The sequence below is a fragment of the Saimiri boliviensis genome, chromosome 7, assembly GCF_048565385.1.
Source record: "Saimiri boliviensis isolate mSaiBol1 chromosome 7, mSaiBol1.pri, whole genome shotgun sequence".
In the NCBI taxonomy this organism is placed as follows: Eukaryota; Metazoa; Chordata; class Mammalia; order Primates; family Cebidae; genus Saimiri; species Saimiri boliviensis.
The window spans coordinates 83,504,836-83,520,542 of record NC_133455.1 but is presented as its reverse complement, the minus strand read 5'-3'; the positions used below and the strand labels follow the sequence as shown (position 1 = coordinate 83,520,542).

The 15,707-nt window shown below is 34.3% G+C and overlaps 1 protein-coding gene and 1 pseudogene across 1 annotated transcript in view; one reads left to right on the top strand and one right to left on the bottom strand.

Annotated features, from left to right (window-relative positions):
- PYROXD1 (pyridine nucleotide-disulphide oxidoreductase domain 1) overlaps window positions 1-15,707 on the bottom strand; it is a 28,993-nt gene that overhangs the window by 11,789 nt on the left and 1,497 nt on the right. The window contains exons 2-7 of the mRNA XM_003926561.4: window positions 14,382-14,462; window positions 11,257-11,376; window positions 7,443-7,571; window positions 5,430-5,503; window positions 1,685-1,845; window positions 868-968 (exon numbers count right to left, since the gene is read on the bottom strand). Of these exons, the coding sequence (XP_003926610.3) occupies window positions 868-968; window positions 1,685-1,845; window positions 5,430-5,503; window positions 7,443-7,571; window positions 11,257-11,376; window positions 14,382-14,462 (666 nt within the window). The remainder of the gene's footprint in view (window positions 1-867; window positions 969-1,684; window positions 1,846-5,429; window positions 5,504-7,442; window positions 7,572-11,256; window positions 11,377-14,381; window positions 14,463-15,707) is intronic.
- LOC104651142 (elongin-C pseudogene) lies at window positions 9,003-9,316 on the top strand (annotated as a pseudogene).

Here is a 15,707-nt window from a genome sequence, read left to right as displayed (position 1 = left end):
CCGTGATCAGTCATCAGCCACCAATACTGAGGCAAAACCTCCCACCAAAAAAAAAAATTATGATTTGCTAAAGACTCAGATGATTTTTAGCATATTTCGCAATAAAATATCTTTAAATGTGCATTGTTTTTTCAGACATAATGCTAATGCACATTTAATAAACTGTAGTATGTTATAAACCTAACTTTTATATGCACTGGGAAACTGAAAAATTTGTGTGGCTCACTTTATTGTGATATTTTATTTCCTGTGATGGTCAGGGACTGAACCTGCAATATCTTCAATGTATGACTGTATATGTACAACAATATCACACCTCATGAGTTAAAACATAGGCTGAGATCCAGTCTTAGATGTTTTGACATTCAGTTTTCTTTGGTGGCCAAATGGACCAAGTGGATTGGAAGTCTTTTCCTAGCACTATGGATTTTAAGTAAAGTGACCTAGCAGTTCGTTGACTATCTATTTATAACCAGTCTTTAATAAAAGGTTCAAGAGGCCGGGCGCAGTGGCTCAAGCCTGTAATCCCAGAACTTTGGGAGGCCGAGGTGGATGGATTACGAGGTCAAGAGATCGAGACCATCCTGGTCAACAAGGTGAAACCCCGTCCCTACTAAAAATACAAAAAATTAGCTGGGCATGGTGGCATGTGCCTGTGAACCCAGCTACTCAGGAGGCTGAGGCAGGAGAATTGCCTGAACCCGGGAGGCAGAGTTTGCGGTGAGCCGAGATTGTGCCATTGCACTCCAGCCTGGGTAATAAGAGCGAAACTCTGCCTCAATCAATCAATCAATCAATCAATCAATAAAAGGTTCAGGAATTTAAAATTACATTTATACATGTTCAATCACTATTATGAAGAGATACCTGTTTTGTTCCTTTAAGATTCAAGCCTTCATGCCAATCTGGTCCCAACGCACTGCCTACATTATCTGCTTTAGATTTGCTTCTGGCTTCCTTTTTCCTTCCTAAATAGATGAAATTAAATAATATAAAAATTACCAGGCAGAGAATTACGTTAGTGTTCAAGTTTTTATTTAGGCAATGTAATGATACACATATATACATATATTACAGCATGACTAACCTATGTTATCTATATTAATCATTTTGTCATTATTTTAATATTTTTCTGATGTAGAGTTACAAATAGATAATCTTTCAATTGTGTGTTGAGTATATGCATACTCAACTTATGTTTTGGATGTTACACCAGTTAATATGAAAGATAAGAAACTTAGCCTTTGAATTTTAATAATTTTATCAATTATTAGCACCTCCAAAATGTACAAAACTCTTGCTTAATTTTATAATCTAAAAGCTTTTTAAGCTATCAAACTTAAAAAATATGAAGTCTGTATTAGCTTTTCAACTCACTGTATTTTTTACAAAACTACTTTAGGTGTTGCCCAAATGTAGCAACTGTTTGCAGAGATGCAGATGTGCTGAGTTATTCAATTTCATTTTAAATTTCTTGTTTTAATTTTATATATAAAATACACATATATAAATATATATAAAATACAAAATCTGAAAACTTAATGTAAAGATACATAAATATCCATATTACTATCTCCAAAATTTATTTTATTAAATTTTCTTATAGCCCTTTTCTATACTGTAAAAAAAAAAAAAAAAAAAAATAGGTTTGTACGAGAATTAATGAGGTAGATGCTACACTTACCTTCAGTTGTATACCTGGTTCTTTTATGTGCAATTTTAGCCTCTGATTTTTCAGAAATGAGCTTTGAAGTCAAGAATTCAGCTGCTCCTGCATCGAAGAAAGTATTCCCTATAGCTTTATCTTTAATGGCCCAAATCACTTCACAGCCTTCAATTTCATATCTAAAAACAATACCAAAGTTACTAACAGTAATTTCAAAAGTCTAAGTAAAAAATCTTTGCATTTGCAAATAACGATCTCCTGAAGCAAAATAAGGAACACATTTTTAAGGCAAATTGGGAGACTGATCATAAAAAGCAATATAATATTCTTTAAAGATATTAAAAATTAAAAATAGAATAGTAAAAGAAGTAACTGAAGCAGTTTACAAAGGTTCTGTAGAAAGAACCTTTAAGTGACAAATATATGTACTGAGTATCAAGTAAAATTTCATTACAATGAACATCATTAGAAAATGTTCAGCTTCTACAACATAGTTACTATATGAATGATCCCTAGGGCTCCCAGGGTCAAGCACTACTTTTTAAAAAATCTGTTAGAGTATAATCTATAATGGATGGATAATACACAGCTATAATATTAAATTCAGTCACTTATTTGGTAAGAATGTTTTATATCTTCAAAGCACATTATGAAAGGGGACAGAAAATGGAGAGAATTCGAGTTAGAAGCTAAAAATCTTAAGGATCAAGATTAAGGACCTTAGAGGAAAGAAGGAATGGACATAGTATATAAGCCACCTTCTATTAGTATTTACCACTAATATAAGGTAATGGGCAAGTGATATTTTATTTTAGGTTTAGATACTGATAAGTGGTTTTCCTAACAATATTCATTTCACAAAGTCCTTGCAATCCATTATAATTAAGGTGATCACATAATTTATCATTCAACCTGGGATACTATCCACAATTAATAATCACTTTTTGTACAACTGGTGGAAATGGGGACAATCCCAGGCAAACAAGACATATGGCCATCCTAACTATAATAGGATTTTATCTAAACTTGCAATACTATAAAATACTGTAATTAAAAAAAATTAAGGTATTACTTTTTCACATTTCTTTAAAGTATTGCCATCTTTATTTCACAGATTGATATAATTCATAAACAAATTATAGAAAAAAAAGTTTAGTACATCTGAATCCAGGTGACTTGATACTCAAACTTTTTAACATATGATGATAGGAGCTCCTTGCTTCATCTAATAAGTTTTTATTTTTCCAGTTCTCCTATGCCAGTAAACATTTAGTCACCAAATTTCAGATTATTGGGTAAACATTCTATTTTATGTTACTCTGGTCATATAGCATTACTGACAAATGCAAAGTAGAATACACACTAATTTGGTAATAAAGTTTGTATGTCAGTTTACACACAGGCATACAGTTATGTAATCCTTTCTTTTTTTATAAACTGGAAATTTCTTTATATTACCGTTTTTATATTTAAAGTAGTATTACAGTATAACACCTATCAGTGCAGTTTAACATGCTGATGACCGACTAGAAGACGAAGTTATTACAAGTAACCACATGTTACTTCAGTATTTGCTCTACCTCCTAGGACACCCTCTAATCTTCTTTTACTAACTTGAACTATTCTGTTAGCAATATGCACAAGTTTGAAGATTATCATCACACACAGAGGGGAAATACTGCTTTCGTTTTTAAAATGACTCTACAAAAACAATGAGGTATTACAGTTTTGTGAAGTTATGAAAAACAGTATGTGTTTGAAAAGGAAAGGATTAACTTATATTTAGAAAAAAGAAAGCAGACCAGGCGCAGTGGCTCACACCTGTAATCCCAGCACTTTGGGAGGCCGAGTAGGGCAGATCACAAGGTCAGGAGTTTGAGACCAGCCTGACCAAAACAGTGAAACCCTGTCTCTACTAAAAATACAAAAATTAGCCAGGCGTCATGGCATGCTCCTGTAATCCCAGCTACTCAGGAGGCTGAGGCAGGAGAATTGCTTGAACCCGGGAGGTGGAGGCTGCAGTGAGCCGAGATCATGCCACTACACTCCAGCCTGGACAACAGAGTGAGACTCCATCTCAAAAACAAAAGAGAGAAAGAAGAAAACAGATAATAACTGAGATAAATATATAACAAAGAACACTAGTAGTTTCACTGAAACACAGGGTAGAAAGGGTATAGGTATGCCAAGTTTCATGACAGACAAAGACCTAATCATTCAGTGGACCTAACCTCAGAAAATAACATTATGTGGATCCATTTTTAATTACCAAAGAAGAGCTTACTAAATACAAAATTATGAGGTTTTTTTTTGGAGACGGAGTTTCGCCCTTGTTACCCAGGCTGGAGTGCAATGGCGCGATCTCGGCTCACCGCAACCTCCGCCTCCTGGGCTCAGGCAATTCTCCTGCCTCAGCCTCCTGAGTAGCTGGGATTACAGACACGTGCCACCATGCCCAGCTAATTTTTTGCACTTTTAGTAGAGACGGGGTTTCACCATGTTGACCAGGATGGTCTCGATCTCTCGACCTCGTGATCCACCCGCCTCGGCCTCCCAAAGTGCTGGGATAACAGGCTTGAGCCACTGCGCCCGGCAAAATTATGAGTTTTATCCAATTATACAGTCTTCAATCTCCAACTTAAAATGAGGAATAGGATTAAATGTTGTAAGACTCTAAACATTTTTTAACATAAAATTTTTACATGTAAATAATAACAGTCATAATAATAGTAAGTGATTCTTTGGTGATAGCTGATGGAGAACATCTGTCATGTATATATCATACACAAGGATTTGAAGCCTCATTTAAAATAAATCTATACGTCTCCCATCTTGGCCACATTTTGGTTTTGACGCGTTCTCTGCATTTCTCTGTACAATGCCACAAACTTCATAATAATAATAATGACTGTTACCCATAGTACTCAGGCAATTTAAGAACACTTACAGGCTTCTACTGGGACAGATGGTTCTCTAAAAGAGTGGCAAAAACCTAGTCTGAAAGCTGGAATGAATGCAAGTGAGCAAAGATATGGCTTTAGCAGAGTCCTTATTTTAATTCAAATGTGTCCTCTTTGTGGTTTAACCCAATTTTACTGCCTGAAAAAGATCCAGACTATTTCAGGTCAATCATCTGCTAGAGGGTAAAATCATAAAGTGAATCAATCTTATGCAGGCCATAATGGGATATTTCTCAATGGTTTTTGAACTTGTAATGTCATCTTAAGATGAAAATGTTTCATATTAATCAATGTGTTCACATTCCCCAAGCTTCCAAAAACCAAGAGCTGAAGAAGCACATATCCTAAAACAGGAGTCATAAACATTTTGGGTTAATTGGCCAGACAGGTAACATAAACGAGTGAAGCAAGATTTACCATATAAGTAATAAAAAGTGGTGAAGGCTATCACTAGAAATCTCAAAAGGTGTAAATATTTAAATTATTTTAAAACACAGAATATACTTATAAAACACATTTGTGGGCCAAATTTGGCCAGCCACCTTGAGACCTAAAGGATTCCCAAAATATTTTTATTTTATAATAAAATTTCTACAATTATGGATTCCACAAGAGCTTAAAAAAAATCGTGGATTTTTCTCCTTGAAAACATATGAAAATTGTATTTATCTTTGATTTTCGGAATAAAAAAAACATTTCCTAGTCTGCCAATAATCACACGAATCACAAAGCAATTGCTAAATTTAAAAACAAATTATTTTAAAACAATTTAAATGTTATCGTATTTAAAAATGTATACTTACACTAACTCAAGTGCAATACCACCATTTCCTATGATCATTATTCTTTTAGCTTTAGTAAGCTGTTTCTGAAATTCCTATATTAAAAAGAAAATAATGAGGTAATATTTTGTAATACTGGGTAATATCTGAAATACGTGGCTTCAACAGTAATATTCTAAAAATATATTTTATTAAATTTATAAACGAAAAAAGATGAAATCTCACTTTCCCACTCTACCAGGGTACATCCTCCCAATTAATATTACAAAAGTTCCCCTTTATGCTTTATCCCAAGCTGCCTCTATAGCTGTGCCTCTCCTGATTTTCCTTTCCTTTTAGGTCATTACATTTAGAGTACTTCAGAATTTCAGCAGGACGCAGTATTAACTTACCACATTCCCAACTATTTGACCAAATCAATTATTCTTTCTTTTCACCTAGACACTCAGTTTCCCCAGAGTTACTCAACACTTAAAACTTTTAGGAATGAGAAGCTCAGCAGCACAGTGGTTAATAGCCGACTCTGGAAGCACTGGCTTAAGCAATTACTAAATGAATGACTTTGGGCACGTTGCTTACCCTATCTGCACCTCTGGTCTTTCAACTAGAAGTGGAAATGATAAGTGACTATATATACTGATGTTTCTGTAAGGATTATGTGAAATGATAATGAACAAAACTGGTAGGAGTAGCACGCACACAATAATGTCAAACTTTTACTGAAAAAAATGTTATTAATATTCTAAGACAGCTAAATTGATGCCTCTACCCCCAAGAAAAAAGGTGACAATGAGCTTGGAGAAGCCAATGGTAATTCTTCAGGCACTTTCAAAAGTATAGAATAGTCTCATTGCTTCAGAATGACATCTGAACAGAAAAATTCCCCCTGCTACTAAGTTTCTACTAAATGTCTATTAAATTTATCTCCAAACTCATAATAGTCACTGAAGTTGACTTTTTAAAAATTCTCCAAAAAAAAAACAACCCAGTTTATTTTAGTTCGTCCTTCTTTGAAGATACTGCAATTTAAGAAAGATCTGTAAGAGCACCGGACCTAGAGGTGAAAAGCACAAGTTTAAATTGTGTATCTGATAAGCTTAATACCTAAATTAGTATAGATACATACTTAATCTCTTAACCTCAGTTTCCTATTTGTAAAGTGGGAGTAATAATCGTCACACAGGATTATCATGAGAATTCAATGAGTTCATGTATGTAGAAGACCTAACTGAAACAGTTAGGAGCTCAATCTCTGATAAGATGAACTTAAAATTGTTTACAAGAAGAGAATCAAGTTCATTTAATTTCCTCTAAATTCCTAATTATTTAATTAAGAGAAGAGGTTGAAAGAAAACATTATTAATTTTTCAGAATATAAAATATTATACTGATGCAAAATCATCATGTCATGAGACAGAACAACAAGCTTGAGGCTAGACACAAAATTGTGAAACTAGGAAGAGCTTCTTGGCAATAAGGGTTAATAAGCCCTGAATTAAATTACCAAAAGAAGTTATATAATGCTCCGAATACAGAAGATTCACCTTATTGAGATAGTTTACCTAGGGCAGAATAATAATAAGTCAAGTGACTTTTTCTGTTCTATGATTCTATCATGATTTTATACCACAAAGATCTTTTGAATACTGTTTTTTTGGCTGGAGAATAAGATGAGTAAATTTTGAATATGCATTACCTTTTTGGAAAAAATTTGTTACATTATTTAGGTGGCATATCACATATTCCCAAAGCAGAGTAATGTGTGTAATGTAAGTTTTAATATTCAGCACAGTCATTATATCTGGGATATCTCATACTGATAACACATCAGCATGAACTTAAAAACAGAAAATAATATCGATTAAAAATTTAAAAATTGGCAGGAATAAAACACAACCCCTCTGAGGTTTATTGGTCATGAAACAAAAATTTCCCTTCTGACTCATTATAGTTTAGGACCTGTAAATGGAACACTTTAATTCGAATGTAGAAAGTTGTTTATTTTCCTTCTCATGGTCCAACCCCAAATGTTACCTGAGCACTATCTGTATCACGGATTCCTAATACATAAGGATTTCCTTCACATATCAACTTTGGTTTAGCTCCAGCACACAGACAGAGTTTCTTATATATATGCTTATTGCCATCTTCTGTTATAATGCACTGTAAATACATCAAACAATGAAATAAAAAGGGGATACATAATCAACACTGATACAATTCACTTGAAATTAAAAATTCAATAAGGCAAACACAAAATGTAATTTATTAAGGTTCCTCATGGTGGCATTCAATCCTCTGTTATAGTAATTAAAAAACTAAGCATGAGAATACATTCTCTAATCTCTAAGTTATTCTTAATCATTTTAAGCTCATGAACCATTCTGAGAATCTTTTGGAAACTAGTCTTTTTCCCCTTAAATAAAAAGGTACATTCACACAAAGTTTTAAATTAAACTTCAGGAATCCATGTTGGTTGAAAAGGTAGTTGATCCCAGGTTAAAAAAAAACTTCCAAGAAATTTTAAAATTAAGCATTCTCATTACACCTGTGACAGGCCTTGAAGATTTCTGATCGCAAGGGAATTTACTGTAATAAGACCTAGTAATTCTAATCATGTCATACCTTCATATCTATTATGAGTACAGAGAAGCAGTGTGTGGTACAAGAAATTACAGTATGTCTTCTTAATCTAAAAAGACTAGAAGTCCTAAAAAAAAAAATCAGTATTTATATTCTTAAGTACAAATAATGACTTTACTAGCAAACCAAATGTTTTTGGGGTATATCTTAGTATAAGTAAAAAAAAAAAAATGTTAATCTTTAATCATAGCATGTATTGGCTTTAAATTTATATTAATTTTCAATAACATCAATGGGTCTAAAACTACATATCAGAGATCTATTGCTTTTGTTCCTTAATAATGAGTAAAAAACTACATATAAATAGTAGCCTTTAGAAAACATTTAAACATAAATGCATGCTACTATGAGAGATGCTCAACTTTGTTTGAATGATTTAGGGGGGTTAATGTTTGGGCCAAGTATTTGATTTATAAACCTTGGCAAACTGTATCATAGCACTTAACACCCAATGAGACATTTATAACCCAAATTAACTTTTCAGTTGCATAACAAATACATAAAATCAGTAATCCAGCATAGCATAATCTATATAGAAATTTTATACATTTCTTTCAGATAATCTCATTAGAATTTTATCTGACAAGAAAAACGTTAATGATAGGTACTGACTAAACTTAAAAATTATTTTGCATTTAGCTGCTGATTGCCATCTTCCATTAGAATGCCCTGTAAATACATCAAACAATGAAAGAAAACAGCACAACAAACACAGAACCTCTTTTCATTAGCTACTGCTAAATTTTTGGCAGGAGATGTGAAAGTAAAACATACTATCTCTAATTCACTAAAAAATGTAAAGGACACTTTGTCCAGACAGAAGCAAGTGACACACTCTGCATCCTCACCTCACCAGGATAGTGAAGTTCCTGGGGAAGCAAAGCAGAATTTCATAAGAACAAAATAGATGGAGAGGAGAAAACCTATAGTGGCTGTGAAGGCCCTGATGCCATGTATATCAAATTGATACCCTCTGATGACCATGAATTTACTGTAAAAAGAGAACATACATTAATATCAGTTCATATTGAGTGATAAAAGTCAATATGATAAAAGTCATACTGAGTGGTCCAGATCAATTTGCTGAGAATGAAACCAATGAGGTCAATTTTGGAGAGATGTTTTCATATGTGCTATCAAAAGTATGCATGTATTTTATATACAAGGTTTGCTAGACTAACAGCTCCACTGAGATTCCCAAATTCCCAACTGCACCTGAAATTGCACTAGAACTACTGATGGCTGCAAACTTCCTTGATTGTTAAATAAAAGAAATTATAATAAACTGTTAAAAAAATGTAAAGGACAATAGATAATAGAAGGCAGACATGCACTGCATGTGAGATGGTTTTCAAATGGTAATAGGAGGCACTCTGTTTTATTCAAATGCCCTAACATACAAATTCCTTCACAATCCATTTCATATATTTGAAAGCCCACCTTAATTTACAAAACAAATTGACAAAGATATTACCTGGAATATGTAATACCGCTATAAGTATTAGGAACTCATCTAATAATAGTTTCTAGTTTGGGGATTCAGACTTTTTATTTTTTCCTGATAAAACTCAGTACTTTTACTTACTTTTTTTTTCTCAAATTACTTGTGTTTCAAATGTGGTATATATGTTTTATCCCTAAAGGAGATAAAACACATCTCTATGAGTTAGAACTTATAAATTAGAACTGCCTTATAGAAACAACTACAAACCTACTTCTCAACCTACCTAACGTTCATCTGATGATACTGTAAATCATCTAACAACATCCTTTCCTGAGACTGCCTTCTTCATTCTCATGTAAGGGGTTATTGAGTCCTGATGAATTTATAGTAGTAATCTCACTCAAATCTGGCATACTTTTTACAACTACATTGTCCCTGTCTCAGTTCAGGCCCTATATTATTTTTTTAAATCAACTTTTTGAAATGTATTATTATTATTCTTTTTGAGACAGGGTCTCACTCTGTTGCCCAGGCTGGAGTGCAGTGGCAAAATCACAGGTACATGCAGCCTTGAACTCCCAGGCTCAGGTGATCTTCCCACCTCAGCCTCCCAAGTAGCTAGGACTACAAGTGCATGCCACCAAGCCTGGTTAATTTTTGTACTTTTTTTTTTTTGTAGAGATGAGATTTTGCTATGTTGTCCTACTTTGTTCAAATAATTTAGGGGTTGTTTGTGTCAAGTGTTTGATTTACAAACCTTGACAAATTGTATCATAGCACTTAATACCCAATGAGACATTTATAACCCAAATTTTAGCCCAGGCTAGTGTCGAACTTCTAGGCTAAGGTTATCTACCTTCCTTGGTCACCTAAAGTGCTAGGATTACAGGTGTGAGCCTGTACATAATTTCCTGACCCTTTACGTAATTTTCGACCATCATATCCACCTTCTAATTTGGTTGTTGGCTACCAGCCACTTGTTCTACCTCAGTTTATTCTCAACACTGCTATCAAATGTATCTTCCTTAAAAAAAGATCAGTTTTATCATTGATGCCCCCCTCTTAAAATCACCTTACAATTTCTCCCAAATATAAAACAAAAATAGTATGACATGAAAAACCCTTCAGGATCTTATTTACTTATCTTCTAAGCCTTGATTGCCAATCTCCTTTACTTAACCATATCCTAATCCCTTTGACATTTCTATTCTTCGTATTACTTTTCCTTTCTTTGGGTCTTTGAACATTCAATCTCCTCTTCCTGGAATGCCCCTTTCCACCTGGGGAACTTAATTTACTCATCTGTTAATACCTAGCTCATTTTACTCCCTCTGTAAAGTCTTCCTAAATCCCTGATATCAGAGCTTTGATGGTATTTCAGTGACTGTATTTTTTACATGTCAATATAATTATAGTATGCATGTTCATACTCCCTCTGACATGGACAGTTACTAGGAGCAGACACATCATATTATCCCTATTGCATCCTGGCACCTAATGTAGTACCTGGAACACAGTGGACTCTTTATAAACATTAATGTAATTTGAAATGTGAAGACTAAAATCCCAAATCTAATTATATAGTTCCAGTAAACTTAAAAAATCTGTATTTTTTCTTTAATACTGGAAATCAATGTCACTAACCTTTGCATGTTAAAAACTTAAATAGTGCTGGTGGTAGACCTGGAGTGAAAAGAAGGCAGGCCAAACCTCATCAAGATTCAACAATGAAAAATGTCATTAAGAAAACAATTGTCTTACGTGGTCTTCACTCCTCAGTTGCTTTACTCCAGATTCTATAACCTTAATGTTGGGAAAGCGATGTTCTAACATGGTACTTGATTGTTCTTCAACATCAAATTCTTCCAATATTTTAGAAATCTGTATAGATCAAAGAGATTAAAAATGCGTATTTTTAAAAGCATTTTCTTTCAAGAATCTTAAATAATAAAAATACTTTGCTTTTATACATTATTTTGTGTTTACAGTTAGCCACCTGCACTATACAGAATTGAAAGAGGACTAGACTCAACATTTAGAGACTTAAAGATTTGCTGGGCTGTTCCTGGGCAAGGCAGGTATTACAAGTCATAGATTCCTGGCTAATAAAATGAGAACTGACCTGTAAAATGAGGGGTAATACCACTTACATTTCCACAGTTTAACCAAACCGCTTATTTATTTCCTTATCCTTCAGGCTTTCTCTCTCCATTTACTAGCTAACCTTATGGTGATCGAGGCTGTGCACTTTTCTTTCCTGTTCTATAAAACCATATTCTTCTAGACTCATTTCCTTTCTGTACAGCTAAAGTTCAGTTGTGAATCATTTAATCTTTTCCCCAAATCCTTTACTTCTTTGCTTTCTTATCCTAACCCGTTAACCTGAAAACCCCCAACCTTATACCACCTGTTTTCTCTAGTCCTAAACCCAGTTTGCTGCAGGAAGACCACATAACCTTGCATATTGATATTCAATCTCAGCTGCTCCTTAAACACTGCATGGAAATCTTACTGTACAGCCCTAAACAGTTCTCAAAACTTTCGGTCTCATGTCCCCTTTACATTCTTACAAATTATTTAAGAACCTACTTCTAGGGTTATTTAAGGATCCTATGTTTGAAACCTTTAGAAGACTATTTGGTGCACTGTAAGCACTTAACAAATGTGAATTATTAGTAGTAATCTTTTTTCTCCTTTAAAAATTATACAAGTCATGAATCATGCTCTTTGTAACACTAAACAAACAATACACAATAGAGAGTAAATGTTGAAGTCTGTTTATCACTCTCCAAATCTCATCCCTAATCCCTCAGGATAAGCACTAGTGACTTTTTGCTGTTATGTTCTTTACTTTGAATCTCTGTATGTTATGTGCCTAGCACATTGATTAATATATAATATAGGTGCTCAATAAATCATAAAGATGATGCCATTTCCTACTGCTGTGCACAGAATAGCTGATATTTGTATGTTTGTTATTGGCACATTTAAGCTCACAACCCTGAGAAGCAAGGAAAGAATTAACCTAATACTACAGGTGAACTACAGGTGAAGCAACTTACACAGATCTTCCAAGGCTACCCAACCAATAAATAAGAGTCAGGCCTAGAAACCAAGTTTGTTCCTTCTATTGTACATAACTTACAAAACTGGCAAAAACTGAATTCAAGTCTCACAACTCTTGGATTACTATGCTAAATTAGGTCATCTAGAAATATAATTATGAGACCCACCTATACATCTTTCTCTTATATATATAAGTACTCTTAGCCTGTCATTAAACACGTACTTTTACCTTTTAATGATTAATAGCTGTAATTTTTCCTCTGTTTCTCCCAAACCCCATAACTCTTGCGTATACCTAATTACTAAGATATCATATGTATCGCTACATATGAGAAGTGTAGGTTATAAATGGACAACATGGTATGTGCCACTAAATTACTCTTGGTCTTAGGGGTTTACAACATGAAAAAGTTATATTCCATTATCAGGATATTATAAGAAACACCGTATTAAATGAAGGGCTATGGTAGTAGTCTTCACTGAAGGGTGGGAAGAAAGATCAGAATGTATGTTTTTCACCATTTCAGAAATTTTATTTGGCACAGGCTTTATTACATTAATTGTAGTTCTGTAGCTCATGCATATAACTCAGTAGTATACATATATTGGGATGTCAGGGCAAAACTTTTTAACAGTTGAGCTACAGATCAAAAAAGTTTGGAGATGGCTTTTCTATGATACTATGATCCAACTGTTCTTATACTCCTATTATAATGCAGATACAAATTAATGGAATACCAAGTGTTCAGAGATGCTTATTAAATGTCTGAAAAACTAATTATGTGTATGTATAAACTTGGCTTGGAAGCACTTCTCTGATTTATAAACACACATACACACCCTATCCATATTTATAATAAATACATACATGTATATTTGTACCTATTTTAGATTTGCAGAGCATCTTTCCTGAAAAAATTTTTATTGGCAACTTTCCCAGAAGTAATTCTAAGAGGAAGGAAAAAAGAGAAAAAGAATAGAAGACTAAAAATTCAGTATCATTCTGGGAGCTTTTGGTTATTCAATCTGAATAATTCTCAAGTCGAGCTTTTTAAAAATGACTGTCAAAAGAATCTTTGTAATCTTAAACAATTAAAACACTCCAGAATGCACAGAGGTGTTGTCATCAAGATGGCCAAGTAGGAGATACCAGCCTTCATTCCCCCATAAAAAACAAGTATAGACAACTATTTACAAGCCAAAGTGGCCCAAAGAGGACTCAAGGGCCCATTAAGCAATCTGTAGCAACATAGTAGAGCAAAAAAATGGAGACTATCCACATAAAAAGAATCAATAATGACCTTGGCATGCCTGAGAAACCACGAGATGGCTAGGAACAAAGAAAGGCAGAGGCTATCAGTATCAGCCACATGGTGGGGACCGCTGTGGTCCATGGTGGTCTGCATTGCAAAGAAAACTGGCATCTCTTGCTTCTGTGAGGGAACCAACAACCATTCCTGACAGGGAACCCCAGAGAGGGAGACATGGCGGCACATCCTGTCTCTACAAAGAAGTGGTCAATGTCAAGATGCTTTGGAAAAGGAGTCGCTTCATCTCTCAAACCCATGATGCCCCAACCCCAGAGTCATGGTCATTCTGAGAATGTCCACACCTCAGACCCAGGTTCTATGGCCTGCACTGGACCCACCTATATCTCAGACACTAGAGCCATCACCATAGTAAGCTAGTTTGCACTTTGGGCCCTACAACCAAGCCTCACTGCAAATCTCTGCAATCTAGTCACTGGCTCAGCCGCCACTGAAAGCAAGTTATTGCAATTTTTTCAAATTAGTAGTAAGAAGTTATACAAAGGTTCTTACCTGCTTGAAATTTGTAACTGCTTTAATAACAGGAGAAGCTGTTACCAAGAGAATATCTTCTGATGGAAAGTGAGTAGCCAACTTATTTTTAAAAAGAAAGAAAAAATTAGGACACATTACTTTAAGTATTAGTATACTTGGTTTGGGGGTGAGGATAATGCAATTTTAATACAGTAATTAATCTAGAAAATTAGAAACCCATTGTTCCTCATCACAAAGTCTCCATTATCCCTATCTATGGGGCAACGGTGAATAATGTTAAACTCTGATATTGATAAAATACTACATTTACACTAAACACTAACAAAGATCTCCTGAACAAGAAAAGTGATATAAGGAAATATGCTTTATTTATTCAACTATTTTGTATACCAATTTAGAGTTATAATACAGAGGATAAGAATAAACAATCTTCCTAATTAACAGTTAGACCAACTTCTATTTATCTTAAAATAGTATTTCCTTTGTCTTCAATGGAATGACATTAAAGCAAACCCTTAAACACCTAGAATCTTGGTCTGACTTTCCCCAAGTGCTTTGGCACTCCTATTCTGCCTCTTCCCATCAGTACATATTGTGGCATAATAAAGGCATTTTAATAATAACTTCAACAAAATTTAGACATATAACTTTAGAGGTTAATGTTTCATTATTTTCCTCTAGCAACAACCTGTCTTCACTCTGTACCTGAAAGCATTTTCTTATCTCAAAGTCTGGTTCCTCGACACCACCACCACCCTCAATAATCTGGCTTCTATTCCTACTACACCACTGATACAGCATGTTTGAGGGAACTATGGATCCTTAAAATCCAAGGGATTATTTATTTTCTTTAATTATTTTTACGGAGATGGGATCTTGCTATGTTGCCCAGTCTAGCTTTGAACTCTTGGCCTCATGCAATCCTCTCACCCCGGCCTCCCAAAGCTCTGGGATTACAAGTATGAGCTATTGTACTCGACACCCATGCGATTCTTGTAGTCTCTTTTTATTTGAACTTTCTATATTATTTGACAATATTATTACTCTCTCCATCTTTCTTTCCTGTGTATACTCTGCAATTTATCCCCCTGCTTTCTGTTTCCATTGCTAGTTGAGGTTCTCAAAACTTCTTTATACTACTGAAATCACCTTCAAATTGGCTCTCCAGTCTGATGTATAAACCAACTGCCTCTGCCACAAATACACTGTAACCGTCTTTCAAACCTTTTTATGTGATTAAGTTACTCTGCTGCTCAAAAACATTTGACTACTTGTAAACTTGTTGAGTTATTAGCGTGATTTATAAGACTCCTTATGATCTATGCTTTAAGCTTTACTGCTCTC